The sequence below is a fragment of the Apium graveolens genome, chromosome 10, assembly GCF_009905375.1.
Source record: "Apium graveolens cultivar Ventura chromosome 10, ASM990537v1, whole genome shotgun sequence".
Classification (NCBI taxonomy): domain Eukaryota; kingdom Viridiplantae; phylum Streptophyta; class Magnoliopsida; order Apiales; family Apiaceae; genus Apium; species Apium graveolens.
In genome coordinates this window covers 239,589,433-239,604,250 of record NC_133656.1, presented here as the reverse complement: position 1 = coordinate 239,604,250, position 14,818 = coordinate 239,589,433, and the positions used below count along the sequence as shown (strand labels likewise).

Below are 14,818 nucleotides of genomic sequence, written 5' to 3'. Positions count from 1 at the left end.
AAATTAACATATATGTTGAATACATAGTTGACCAAAATCTTGAATTTTATTTAAATAAACTATTTATACTGCTCTATATTATTACCGAGTTCACTAATAACTTACAATTAACTTACTCAATTTAAAAAGATAAAAAATGCATAACTGAAGTCAGAATGACTTGCAATTATAATATACAATAATGTAAAATTTATATTATTGTTAATATTAAAGTTGATTTTAATGAAAAATATTAGTTTTTGAAATTCAACGTATGTTTGGGAAAATGTTAGTTTTTTATTTACACTAGTGTTAACAAAGTAAGATTAAGTTATATGTATGTGTGTGTTAGCATGTAAATTATTGTATATTGCATCTCTTAATAAATTATGATGATTTTAATTATTTATATGCTAAATATCTTATTTATGTACATGTATAATCATTATTAACATCTAGTGAGATAATTGATTACTTAAATAAATGCATTTATAATTATTCAAAAATTAAAATTATGTAATAAATAAATTGCTATAATTTATATATGGTATTCACATTATCGCTAACAAACAATCCATATCTATTTTTTACGCAACCGGGTATCAATCATGGTAACATAAAAATGAATTATATATTTTTAAGACTTATTATTAATATTCATGATTTTTTTAAGAATTCGAAAGAAAAATTGTATTTATATCGTTATTTAAACCGTTTTTAAGTTTCTTTCATTACGACTCTAATATTTGTTTATATAATAATTTGATAACATTTTATACTATTCTTCTAAAATTAAAAAAATTCAGTTCGATAAAGTTTTATAAATATGAATTGAACTTGTTAATTTATTCAAATTATTGAACAATATATGTTTTTTCCTTAAATAATATAAAATGCATTGAATCAAATGCTGAACTTTTATTTGAATAATTCAAAATATTAAAATAATTCAAAATATTTGTACAATATTATCTTGATCAATGAATATTGCTGATCTAAAAGAATTCTTTTTAAAAAGTTAGTTTTTTTAAAATGAAAACTAAAAAATAAATCGATTTAATATATCATCGTAGTTTTAACAAATATCGTGAGATCTCATTTCAAATTTCAAATATTCTTAAAATTGAGAAAAATCCCAAAAATAATAATGCGTTACCAGTTAAGTTAGTAATTTTAATATAAATAATCAATTGACTTGATTCTATAAAGACCTCAAACACATTAATTTATATTAACATAAGATATTAAAAAATTTCACATTATTGGTAAAATATTCTCGTCGAGTTTGTAATTTAAATTTACCAAACGTAGAATGTGACGATGTTTATCGGCCGGGTCATGTAGTCAAATTTCGAGTATTTTTTGAACAATGGGCCAAGTTCTAAAATGCAATAACTCATTATAATTCGAATTTATCTAAATATATAATACCAATATAAATTATTTATATATAAGTGATTCAATTTTCAATATTTTTTATAAAAATTATATACGTACATTTTAATTACTTTTTATAATAAAAAATATGTTAAAAGTATATGAGATATATTTTCAAACTAAAAAATGATTAATAAATAAGATAATAATACATTTATGTACTATGCCTAATTTTATATATGGAAATCAATTCTTTAAAATTAATTGTACAAATATTCAAATAACTATTTTTTTTTGCGGAATTCAAATAAATATATTTAAATTTAAATAAAATATTAATTTAGCACATTATGTGTATGATAAAAAGCACAATATGGTGTAGTGGTAAGAAGTTGTATAGTTAAGTGAAATAACTTGAGTTTGATTCCCACAAACCATATTTTTTATATAAATCTTACAAACAGGGGTAATTTAGTTTTTTCAATTTAATTTAGTCTTGTAATTTAGTTTTTTCAATTTAATTTAGCCTTTTCAATGAGACATTTAGTTTTTTCAATTTAATTTAGTCATTTCAATGAGACTTTTTAATCTCATGAAATTATACCTTTGTTCTCCTATTATATATAGAAGAGATTTTGGAGTTTATCTATCAATTTCCAATATTTATTAGATAAACTATAGGTTTTGAATGTTATGATCGGAGTTGCCAATTTAAATTTTCAAATGAATTCTAATATTAATATTTTGATTTTGAAATAAAAATTCAATTCCAAATTTATGTTACTTATTTGGTCAAATCCAATCTTTCAAACAAAATTCAGTTCTCAAAGTGTCTGTATTTAAGCTCTGATATCTTTGGGAAATGATATCTTTGGTAAATGACAAAAGTACATAATATTTAGATTTCATTTTAGATGGAGTATCTATGTTTTCTATGTTAGATATTGATTGAAATTAGTAGTATTTTGATCATGTATTTTGAAATTTTGTAATGATCTTTAATAGATAAGAGTGCTTAATCTTTTATTATATTATAACGAGACTCGGTGATGAAGCATGTTGTAAATTTTTTCTTGCATGTTTTCTTTTATCAAAATCTATCTCATATCTTTTAAATATAATGTCTTATTGGGTTGGGCTATATAAGAAAATTGGATCAAACACATAATTTGTAAGAATTGGACAGTTGTTGGTTTGGGCCTTATAGCGAGTCCAGGAACAAAATAAAAATAAAAATTGTTTAATCATCCGACTCTGACAAGTGATCAAAGGTCTGAATGTCTGATAATCAACAAGCAGCATTCACAAATTATGCCTGGTAATCCCCACTAATCCATTTATTTTTACAGAAGAAATGAACTGATATGCTAAAAAAATCAAACAATTTAAATTCGCAACTGCACTTTTTACCAAAAGGAAGATAAATGAAACAAATGAACAATCCAGACTGATAAATTTTCCTATGAGAAAAAGCTTACTGGTTTGGACATGGAGAGGACACATTCCAGACTGAAGTATCAGAGGCCACAGGAACCTTCTCATTCCTAACTTAGAAGATAGGAAATGATATTCCCTTGCAAGACGCGAATAGATTGTATTCTTCAATGAAATCTTTTGTATTGCATGTGAGATTACCTTTACTATCTTGGTTAGTCTTGTTTAAAGAAAGACCTCCAACAGCATACTCTGGAAGAGAATCTGATTTGTATGCATCAGCAAGAGCAAATGGACTGCCAAAATGGAAAAGGGAGAAATCCTTGTCATTAGCTTGTGATATGTCGATGTTTAAGTTTTTCTCGACTGATGCATTTGCTTGTGTTTGCGTAGGATCCTGCTTTGCTTGAACATCCCTCTGCAGGCTATGGGAGGGTAATGCAGCTACATGGATGTGCTGAGCTTGCACATTCATATGAGTAACATCAGTGTTGTCATTGACATTTTCTTTTGGTACTATTGCAGGAACATGAATTCTACTCTTTTCCAACGGGCAGCTTCTAATAGGCTCACCTCCAGTTTCTATTTGCTTTTTATCCACTACAGAGTCTTCGCATTTATGAACCCCAGCCTGAAAGATTTGTGAGGCTTCTCTATCTTCGGATTTTTTACTACCACAACTACTAGTAATGTAGTCTCCTAGAGTGAGTTTATTTGCCAAGTTAGATGGTCTGGACATATCCAAAGAAGCAGATTGAGGCTTACAAATATACTTCTGACCTGCCTGCATCTTTATACAGCATGGCTCTACCTTGCCTCTGTAATCGCTATGCTGATAACATCTAGGGGCTTGCAAGTCACCTCTGTCACACATCCTATTAGAGCAATGCACCTTTTCGTAAAGTTTAGGGCCACTGGCTTTAATAATTGATGTTGCAGCACTACTTCTAGGATGCTTATCCAGTCCACTGATAGTCCTTGCAGAACTACCAATTTGATTATGATAATAACTTTGCTCAGATTTGTCAACAGAGCATTTTAAGGTTGTATCCTGTTGACACCGGTTTTTTAGTTTGCGTCCAGAGTACCTTGAATAATCAAATCCAGAAAAATCATCTTTGTCTTTACTGGTAGCAAGGTTTTCAGCAGGACTGACATCAGATAAGTCGTCAATATTTTTGCTGACACGCCCATTTCTTTGCTGCTCATCCTGGATTTGTGGGGGTACAGGCCAGGATGACATAAACTCTGTTGCATTAGTAACAGGCTTCTCATCATCAACTGTTGATTCTTCAATTTCATCCTCGCGTGCTAAATGCTGATTAGTGAGAGAACAATCGTCTCTATCTTTTTCATTTTTCCTTGTTCTCTCCTTTCTTCGGAGCTTCTTCTCCTTCTCTTTAATTTTCCTCCTTTCCTTTCGTTCTTCTTCTTCATTCTTTTCCTTTGCTTCTTCTTCTAGAATTTTCATCTAGTAACATAAATTAATTAGGACACCCTTAATTCTTTAGAGTATTCAAAACGACTGTAAAAACATGCTAGTAAGATAGTACCTGCTTTTCCAGTATAAGTGTTTCCTTGCAAGCAACATGAACACGTTCTTCAACCAATTTTAGTGCAAAAGAGATGAATACACTGTGAGCATTTTGACGCGCTGTCCTTTCCCTGAAAGCCTTCTCAACCTGCACGATAATATGTCAATGCACGGTTGAAATAACCACACCTGATACATCAAGTTGCAATGAACAGATGAAAACTTGCACAGAATTTTCTAACACAGAAAATTTAACAGAAGGAGATTTTTACGTCACATATCTACACGAGAAACATTAAACTATGAACAACTCAAAATAGCCCTGCACAGCATGGCTCCATCTTCATTTGAAGAAAAACAGGTACACTTTAAAAGGTATTCTTCCTGCAAACATACCTAATAACATAGACACCATCTCAATATATATTTCTGACAGTTTACCCGTTTGACGTTTTCTCTATCACCACTAATACATTTGGTTGGGATATTCCCAGAATCCCAGCTAAAATAGATAGAAATGTGATATTTGTAAAAATAGATATTTAACAATTAACAACATAACAAACAAAAACTACAGCAGAACTTCCAGGTTCCAGCAAATTGTACATACTTGTTCCTTGAAAATAACAGTAGCGGCGTCTAGAAGAAATTCCCGTGCAAGCTCAGGACTCTTTGCATGTTTTTGGGTCCGAGAGCATTCTCCGTCCAGCCTATTTCCATCATTGTCCACTAAATCATCATCCTGTAAACAACATCGTAATTTAAATCATGCTGCAGAGAATAGGTAATAAAAAATTTAATCAAATTTAAAACCAAATTTAGAGACATAACAACTAACAAGCCTTGTATAACCTAGTTACCTCTTTGACAACCTCTTCTGCGTGCTTGAAAAAGTCTCGTATACTTTCTCCTTCTGTAATTGTGACGAATCCATCACAAACCAGAAGCCTGCGATGAATACACTGTTGCCCTTTCAATGTATGAGCTTTAACAGAAAATTCAGTACAGTCTCCATCTGTTTTCCATGCCCTTAAAGTGACATAACACGCATCCAAACCCCTTAAATCTAGGCCGTTTACTTGAACAATCCCACTTAATCCAACATTTTCAAACGGTGAAATGTCAGATTTTCCTTTTTCACTTCCAATTGCCCACTCAAAGTGATGGTATATTCGATTATTGTCTATAAATGTATGGCTCCAATCAGCTTGGACTGTGTCATTGGATACCTAAACAGAATAAGAAAATGATATTGTGTCAGACTACTACAGAAATTAACACGGCTGTAAGCCTGTGACATGAAACAGCATCATCAACACAAATTTGCCAAACCGAAACACACCTCACACTGAAATCCAGGTTCCTTTTTAATGCGCATCAGTTCCTTCAATTCCTTAAACTCCCGAACAACATTCTTTCTGCAATCTTTACAAAATTTCTTCCTGTCAAACCTGGCACATCAGCATAATTTAGATTCCTCTATTCTCGGACATATACAAGTCAAAACTAGAGTCGTGACATTTAGGCGCAGACACACACAAAAACTCGAACAACCAATTCATTAATCAGTTAAAAGGTGAAGACGTTTATTGACGAAGAAAATTAGTATTTTCAATTAAGAAGGATGGTCTAGGGCAAGCGATTGTTAACAGCATTAACATAGCATATATTATAAGCAATGCCTAAATTAATGGACCTCATGTATTCATACCAAAAACCCTACTCTAGACGTGTACAATAGCAAGGTATGCCCAAACCTGTATACTAATCGTTCCATAAAATCCTCTTCTTTCATCTTCAAAAGAGATTTCCGAGATTCTTTTCCCAGAGCTGACCAAAACTCAACCATTTTTTCAGGAGGAAGCCGCGCGTTATGCACAGCACAAGTTTCCCTTGATCCAGGTCCTTTCCATCTACGACCTCCTACACCACAAGCATTAGGACTACTCAACTTGCGCTCCCTCTCTCGTGCACGAGCATTGTCAAACACCTAATGCCAAGGCCGCTATAATAAGTTACCACACAATCAAAACAAACAAAAACGATTAAAATAACGAGCAAAAAGGATGATTAGTGATTACATTCTGGATCCCCTTTACAGAACTCGACAACAAGTAGCAATCCAGAAGAGTAAGCGCCCCGTCTCGAGTCAAGGCAAGACATCCCCAAGGGTGGGCCAAAGGATCTTGATCATCACCTTGACAACTATCTGCATTAGACAAACCATCACCATTTTGAAAATTCGCGATTAATCCCAGTCTGTTGCGAGAAAAATAGCCAAAATCTCCCCTCTGCTGGGAGGATTTTCCGTACATAACAATCTGCGAAAACTCTTCAAGCAAAAAACCATGACATCTGGAACAAAACATGACATTTCGAGCCTTCTCGAACATGGTTTGTTTATCAACTCTCATAAGCCTCTGACGAGCTTCCTGCGACATCTCGTTCCAGAACTACATAAAAAGAAAACAAAAATACATCTGCTATCAGTTGACATTCGACAAACCATAATGATCATAAAATATTAGCTTAATGACCTTTTAAAACTCAAAGTTTGCATCAATATACCCATCCGCCCCTGTACTTCATTACCATACCTTTTGCCCTCAAGTACCGAAAACGTAACCTTTTACCCTTAAACCGGCCGGTTTTCACCCGATCTTTTTCCCATGGATTTTTCAAAACTCCATGGACATGCAGAAGAGAAATGCTATCCACACTCGGACCAAGACAGGTCAAAGTGTTAAAAAACACATTTTGGCTACCCGAGGGCTGAAAACGTATGCTATTAAACTTCAGGGTTTTACGAGTACACTGATGCAAACTTTGAGCCTGAAAAGGTCATTAAGCTTAAAATATGTGTAACCGAAAAGAATGTAAAACCATTTGGAGCTGATTATAGCTAACATCATTAGACCAGAATTCAACTGACTCATTTCTCTGTGTTAACTCCGGCATGTTTTGATAAACTGTGATTGTGAAATTAGATGCAGAGAGGAGGGAGAAATACAAAGAGAAGAAAATTGTTTATGATTGATACTACATGTTACATGGTGTATGTGAATGAAACAGATAGTTGACGGGAATATTACGTGTTGTGATTATGTTGACACTATGGTTTCATCAAATTTGAGGTACATGATATCATTCTGACAAATGTTGTTAGTTATCCAGGGTTTCCTAAAGCAGTCATTTGGTCCAACTTAAGGCTGTGTTGACGAATCTAGGATAGAAAAGAAAAAAATAGAAAATAACCCATTTTCCTTTCTCTTCTAATCTTTTCAAAAGTGGGAAAAAAAAATTGGAGACAAAAATAAAGAAAACTTCTTCCCAAATCTGCAGATTTCTTTTCCTTTCTTTCATAAAAGTTGTTCGGGAACAAGCTGAATAAATGTATTTTTTACATTTCTTTTATTTTCTCTCCAAAAAAAGTTTTTGGAACACGGCGTAAGTGTTGTGTACTACAGAGAAAATAATAGTAGAATGTACGACATCTATGCAGGGATGGTAACGTGGGGTTCAGATCGGGCATTAGGGCTGATCATTCGGTCGGTTCGGTCCAAAACCGGACCGAACCGAATAGACCGAATAACTGAATAGTCATTTTTTCTTGGACCGAACCGGACCGAAGTTATATTATGGACTAGACCGAACCGAACCGAAATAATTCGGTTCGGTCCGGTTTTGGACCGAATAGACCGAATTTTTTTTCAAAAATAAAATTGCATTAAAAATTAAATCATAAATTGTAAATTTTAAAATATAATTAAAGTAAATTGATATGTAGAGTTCTAATACTCCATAAATATAATTACAAATTAAAAATTTTGATTATAATTTTTAAGATATATGTAAAATATATATAATACAAAATTATAGTATTTATGATTTGGTTTATTCGGTCTATTCGGTCCAGACCGAAATATTTGTGAAAAGAACCGAACCGAATTTTATTTCGGTCTATTCGGTCCGGACCGAATAGACCGAATTTCTGAAAACTTTAGGACCGCACCGAACCGAATTAACATGGTTCGGTTCGGTTTTTCGGTTTCGGTTCGGTTTTGCTCAGCCCTATCGGGCATAGTAAAATCCATATACAAATCTAAATATTTTCGGGTTATTTAAATTTAAATATGTCGGGTTTTGGATCGAATCGGGTATTTTTCAGATATCCAAAATTATAAATAATATAATCAAATTTATAGAGATTTTTCATAAATACCCAAGTTTTATAAATTTTCATAAATTTAATATTATTGATACATGTAAACACCATTAATTATATGTATATAATAATAAATTAAAATTAATAAATTATTATTTAGTCAAACGCATTATATTGCACGAGGTTTACATTATAAGTGAAATTTAAAATATGTTAATAACATAATATTTAGTATCATAAAAATAGCACATCTTAAATAAGAAAAGTTGAGTTTGAAAAAAAGTGTTAGGATTCACTAAATAAGTGTTCACAATCTTGACATTAACATATTACTACTCAAATAATAAAATAAAAACATGTGATTAAATGTCTTATATCTAAAATATTAGATATAATATATTAGATAAACATTATATATTATTTATGTATTGGTTTTTTTTTCGGATTTCGGGTATACATGTATAAAATTGGCTATCAAAATTTGATACCAAATACTGGGCATTGGTAATTAGATAATTTGAAATATTTTTATTAGTAAAATTAAATATAAAAAATTCATTACTATTAATTAATTTGTAACCAATTAAATCATAACACATAACATAAATTAAATTTATGGGTACTCCGATAAATATAAATATAATATAATTCTCACTTTCAGTGGACACTCCAAGCTGTATTGTATTCCCCGATTTGCTTGACGTGCTAATTTTAGTTTCTATCTAGAAATTTTAAAATCACAATTAAACTGTCAAATCAAGTTAATAATTAATAAAAACAGTATTTACAGCCAGCATCACGCCATTATTCCCAAAATCCGAATAAATTCATTCATAAAATATACAATACAATAATAATATTTGTCATAAGAATGTGATCATCGTAACACATTTACTTTTTTGGACACTTGCGTAGTCCAAGAAGTGTGCGGCCAAGAGGTACTTCTCTGGTTCTCTTAACTGTACTCCCTCCGTCTCATTTTATTCTTCCTCTTTTAACTTTAACTTTCAGTACTGTTTACGGTAAACGAGTGACTACTAATTTATGTTTAATTTATAATATCAAATATAGTCATGGGGATCTCGTTGGATTCGTATTTATCAGTACTTTAATACAGTGAAATTTTTATATTTAATACGAATACGAATTTAAAGATATTAATAATCAAAAGTGTACATTGGCAAACGTAACGTGTTCAACACAAATAGGAAATGTTTTAAGGCACGGAGGGAGTATTATTTAATTTTTTCAGACGGATTAAAAATCAACTTTTCTAGTTTTGGGCCCTACAAACCCAGCCCAAACTTCTTACTCAAAAGCCACACCCACCAAAACCCAAGCCCAACAACCATAATTTATTTAATCCAAATTAAAACTTCCACCTCAAACGATTAATGACTCGGTTGATGTTTAAAAATACCCATTTTTGGGTGCAATACTTGAAAATACTCATTTTTAAAATACATAGTTGAAAATATCGTTTTGGTTACGCATTTTGTAATTGGGTTAGTATAATACGCATTTGAGAATTAAGTATCTAAGAAAATTACTAAAGATACGCATTTGTTGTTTGGGTATTACCATCTTAAAAAAAGTAAAAAAAATAAATTAGATACCCATCTGACAAATGCGTATCTAGTACAAAAATATATACTCAAATAGCAAATACGTATTCAAAACGGTATTTTCAGCCATACACTCCTAGAATGAGTATATTTTAGTTATTTTCAACTATCGCACCAAAAGATCGTTATTTTTAACATTCGTTCTTTCTGATGACTTCGGTAAAACAAAACCGATTTTAATCATATCTCTATCATCACCCACACACAGAGATCGAGAGAGAGTGGGGGAGAGAGAGAGATCGAGAGAGAGTGGGAGATAGAGAGAGAGGAGAGAGATCGAGAGAGGAGAGAGATCGAGAGAGGGGAGAGATGGCTTCAAACATATTCACACAATTCAAATACTCAGACAGCTTAACAGTAGTAGGCATCTCAATCTGCACAGCAATCGTCTGCGAAGCCATCTCCTGGCTCTTAATCTACCGAACTACCTCTTACAAATCACTCAAATCATCAATTGACAAAGCCTCCAAAAAACTCGAAACCATGAAAACCGACCCGACCGCCCCCAAAATCTCGACCAAAAAATCAAAAACCAAAAAAATCGACCGAGTCGAAACGAGTCTCAAAGAGTCGAGTCGCGATTTATCGTTGTTCAAGTTCAAATCAGGCGCGGTTGTGGCGCTTGTTTTGTTCGTTGTTTTCGGGTTTTTGAATAATTTGTTTGAAGGCAAAGCGGTTGCGAAATTGCCGTTTGTGCCGATTAAATTAGTGCAGAAAATGAGTCATAGAGGATTGCAGGGGGAGGATTTTACGGATTGCTCGATGGCGTTTTTGTATTTCTTGTGTTCGATTAGTATTCGGACGAATTTGCAGAAGTTTTTGGGGTTTTCGCCTCCTCGTGGAGCTGCGGGAGCTGGATTGTTTCCGATGCCTGATGCAAAGACTAATTGAGGTGGATGATGTCAGTCTGTGTTGAATTTGACTGTTTTTGTTGTCGAGAAGTTGTGGTAGTTTGATTTGTAGTTTGTATTGATCGGATTGTAGTTTTGGAATAATCGAATAATGTAGTTGAATTGTTGATGTTATTAGGCTTTAAATGAGCTTCCTGTTGTTAAATTCGAGTAGTTTTGGATTTATCGGTTTCCTTAGGCTTTAAATGAGCTTCCTGTTGTCAAATTCGAGTAGTTTTGGATTTATCGGTTTCCTTTGCGTTTTTCTGTTGTATCGTTCTTGCTTGCTTCTGACTGACTTGAACTGAAATGTTGTCGATAAGTGTAGGTGAAGTATCCATTGTGGTTGTTGATTATTGCAATGTACCTAGTCGATAAATATAGGTAAAGTATCCATTGTTGTTACGTTTTTGTTGTTGAGAAACTTGCGGCAGTTTGATTTGTAGTTTTATAGACTGTGATTGTAGAATTTGTAGTTTTGGATGAATGCAATAGAATTTCTCATGTAGTTGTCCGATTATTGATTTTTTCGGGCTTCATATGAGGTTCGGGTTTAATTGAGTATTTTGCGTTTATCGTTTCATTTCCCTTTTGTTGGTATCCTTCTTACTTGGTTGTCTGATTGACTTAATTTAAATGTACTTGGATGATATACCAAAGTTTTTGTGGTCGATTTGTGAAATGTGCACCTTGGGTGATATAGCAAGTCAGAGGTTCTTTTGTTAGAAGAGGAGGTTTTACAGTAACTGTTTATCTTGCAATCTTATCACTGTCCGTTCTTATGTTCACAGTAACAGTTTATCTTGCAATCTTATCACTGTCCGTTCTTATGTTGCAAACAACTAGTATTCTTGTTATGCATTGTTCTTCGGGATTTTTGTAAGATAGATATCTGTATTTTTGGCTTATGATATACCTGTAGGTGAAGTGTTGATGGAGAGAAGAAGTCTTCGATTTGCTCAATTTATTTCAGCTACACAGAGGAATACGTACAGGGTTGGTACTTGAAAAACTTTGTTCAACGTTTGTATCTCCTATGCTCATATTAGTTCCCTACTTCTCTTCTTTCTCTATGAATTTCTTACTTCTTAATTAGCAAAAAAAAGTCTCTTACTACTTTCTTGTCCGGGCAGAGTTCTGTTACATATGTGAATATGCAGTCTTAGGATGATTGTCACACCGTTAAATATAGTGTTGGTCTTGATATTTTAACCTGCATTTCAAGAAATGGTTATTATGAGGCCCTGCAAAGTATGCGAGCATGCTATGTTTTGCAGAGGGAGTGAAAGAGGGTTCTTCTCGACTAGGGTGGTTTGAGAAAGTTAGAGAGTACATGTGCATTATGACCATTTACAAATCCCCTGTACTTATACGATGATTATGTAAAATTAGCAAATTTGTTCAATCATTTGTTGTGCCAGTGAGACTCTTTAGCTTAAACTTGGTTTTAAGCTATAGAAGCCTCTATACCTGTAGTCCTTGTGAACTTTGTAACTAGCATATAATAACCCTGGTCCTTAGTTTTTGCCGTTCAAAATTATAAGAAGCTCGGTTTTAAAGGAACCAAAGTTAATTCACATGGCGAAGATGAACTCCATTATGGAGACCCTGCTGTCGATATTCAATCGTCGTGCTCATCTCTCAGACATTCGTAGCAGCTTAACTGCAGAGGCATCCCCAGTGGTACTAATTTTTCGAGACTAAGGATTTGATATATATTTCTGCATAGTTTTATACTTGCGTTCTTGTACTGATAGTTATATGTTTGAAATTTATTAAATTCGTAAAACAATGTATATGTTGTATAGAGGATCTAGGAACACCTAATCCCGTAAAGTCAAATTTTATTTTTTTTCACGATTAAATTTTTTAAAAACATATGAAAGTTGCCCCTCAAAATTCAAAAATCTAAAACTGTATTCTCAAAATTTTTCTTGTATCCCCCTAAACTAAAGTTTCTAGATCCGCCCCAAGGATATTGGCCCCAAATGTCACTTTTTTGATTCAAATGACCCTCAATGTCACTTTTTGAATAATTGGCCCCAATTGTCACTCCAAAACGGAGTTTCGGGTGAAGTTTTTGTTATTAATGAAAAACGCGATTTCGTGTTCTGCTTTCATTTTTTTTTCAAAAAAAAATAAATTGAAAACGCAACTTCAATTTATGTTTATGGGACCAAAACGCAATCTCAGGATAAGTTTCTCATATTAACTCATTTTGGATCTGCGTTTTGAATTTTTTTTTTTTCATCCTGAGAAAAACTCGATTAGAAACTGCGTTTTTACAAAAAACTCATTTTGAAATGCCGTTTTTATATCCATAAACTCAAGATGAGACTGCGTTTTTTACCGAAACAATTTCTAAAATTGAGTTTTCAGCAAAAACTCGGTTTAAAAACTCGGTTTGAAACCACGTTTTTCAAGAAAAACACGAAACGAAACTGCGTTTTTTCTTTTATTTAAAAAAATTAAAAAAAAATTGTTATAGAAAAACTCAACACGAGACTGCGTTTTTTGTCTATTTTTAAAAACTTCACCTGAATCCTTGTTAAAAGTAACATTTGGGGCCAAAAATTCAAAAAATGATATTGAGGGTGGTTTGACTCCAGAAAGTGACATTTGGGGCCTTAATTGGCCCGACAATGGATATATGTTTTATGTTTTGATGTTGCTAATCAAGTTTGTTAAATTCTTTTTATGGAAGGTGTGTACTACTAGGGATTTGCCGGAAGGGATGGTGGCTGACATTGTATCAAGAATCCCCATCAAGACAATTGCTCGCTGCAAGTGTGTAAAGAAAAGATGGAACAAAATACTCTCGGAACCTTATTTTGCTGACATGCATCTATCAAGATCACCTTCACTATGACAAATGTTTTATCCATCAACTCCGTTGGAAGACAAGAGCCGGAAATTGTTTTGTACGAGAGAAGAAGCAACAAGGCAAGAACCCCAAATTTGAAGAAATTAGAAAGGTTTGCCCCTCGCAATCGTGGCACTGATGGACAACATATGAGATATGTTTTTTAAAATTCCTAATTTGGTTAGATTTTAGATTTCGGATCTGAATTCGAGTTGATACAAGATCAAATTTTAAACCCATATTGATGATAATTAAAAAAAATCCATATCCTTTTCAAGATCAAATTTTTCATTTTTGTCATTCCTATAAAAATATAACCCATTCAGATTCACCGACATAAAAAAACCATTCAGTTTTATTGAAGAAGACAGTTCTTTCTAGAGGTGATGGGGAAATAAATCAACCAAAAACTCTTTTCTGAAATACACCCATGTCTTGTCAAAAAACTTTAACCAGCTATCAATTATCAGCGAGGAACTTTTTTCCAAAATCGGCCGATATCATATGAGAATTCTTTAACCGACTATAAATAAAAAGTCTTGGAGAGTGCATGCTCGTTCAAAAGTTATGGTATTTTTTCCATAAAATCTCCCGACTTCATTAAACTCAACTTAATCATCAAGAGAGTTTTTGTTTATATCTTCTTTTTGGCGCTGCTTTTAAAGATCCGTATTCTGAAGGTTATGATTACAAACAATTCAAAGAATACTACAAGCTGCAATTTCCATCTGGTTGTAAAACATGGTACTGGATGTCGAATGGTGTACAATATTTACAAACAATTCAAAGAATACTTCAAGCTACAGTTTCCATATGGTTGTGAAACATGGTACCGGATGTCGAATGGTGTACGATGTTTGTCGAATGTTGATATGTTAGAATTCAAACTCTCGTAGGTCAACAAATGTTGCAATATAGTATGCAAAACAAATATTATCCGGGTGCTAAGAA

General features: G+C 32.8%; 2 protein-coding genes across 4 annotated transcripts; one reads left to right on the top strand and one right to left on the bottom strand.

The window, feature by feature from the left end:
• Positions 1 to 2,609: 2,609 nt before the first annotated feature.
• LOC141689219 (uncharacterized) lies at positions 2,610 to 7,354 on the bottom strand. 3 transcript variants are annotated; one of them, XM_074493432.1, is made up of 8 exons: positions 7,208 to 7,354; positions 6,406 to 6,777; positions 6,082 to 6,314; positions 5,667 to 5,775; positions 5,185 to 5,553; positions 4,935 to 5,066; positions 4,344 to 4,472; positions 2,610 to 4,261 (listed from the first exon to the last, which is right to left on the bottom strand). In XM_074493432.1, exons 1-8 carry the CDS (start codon positions 7,280 to 7,282, stop codon positions 2,906 to 2,908), a joined length of 2,775 nt encoding a protein of 924 aa, XP_074349533.1. In that variant the 5' UTR covers positions 7,283 to 7,354; the 3' UTR covers positions 2,610 to 2,905. The 3 variants fall into 3 exon arrangements, with proteins under 3 accessions (XP_074349533.1, XP_074349534.1, XP_074349535.1); XM_074493433.1 differs by having other exon boundaries at positions 6,862 to 7,330; XM_074493434.1 differs by having other exon boundaries at positions 6,922 to 7,330.
• A 2,895-nt stretch (positions 7,355 to 10,249) lies between these two features.
• Positions 10,250 to 11,188, top strand: LOC141693162 (uncharacterized). Its single transcript, XM_074498178.1, has one exon. It carries the CDS (start codon positions 10,424 to 10,426, stop codon positions 11,003 to 11,005), a length of 582 nt encoding a protein of 193 aa, XP_074354279.1. The 5' UTR covers positions 10,250 to 10,423; the 3' UTR covers positions 11,006 to 11,188.
• Positions 11,189 to 14,818: the final 3,630 nt, after the last annotated feature.

Coding starts and splice junctions, on each gene's coding strand:
- LOC141689219 (XM_074493432.1), bottom strand. CDS start 7,282: ATGCCGGAGTTAACACAGAGAAATGAGTCAGTTGAATTCTGGTCTAAT. Junction 6,315..6,405: donor CTGTAAAGGGGATCCAGAAT/GTAATCACTAAT, acceptor CCTTGGCATTAG/GTGTTTGACAATGCTCGTGC. Junction 5,067..5,184: donor CAGAAGAGGTTGTCAAAGAG/GTAACTAGGTTA, acceptor TGTTGTTTACAG/GATGATGATTTAGTGGACAA.
- LOC141693162 (XM_074498178.1), top strand. CDS start 10,424: ATGGCTTCAAACATATTCACACAATTCAAATACTCAGACAGCTTAACA.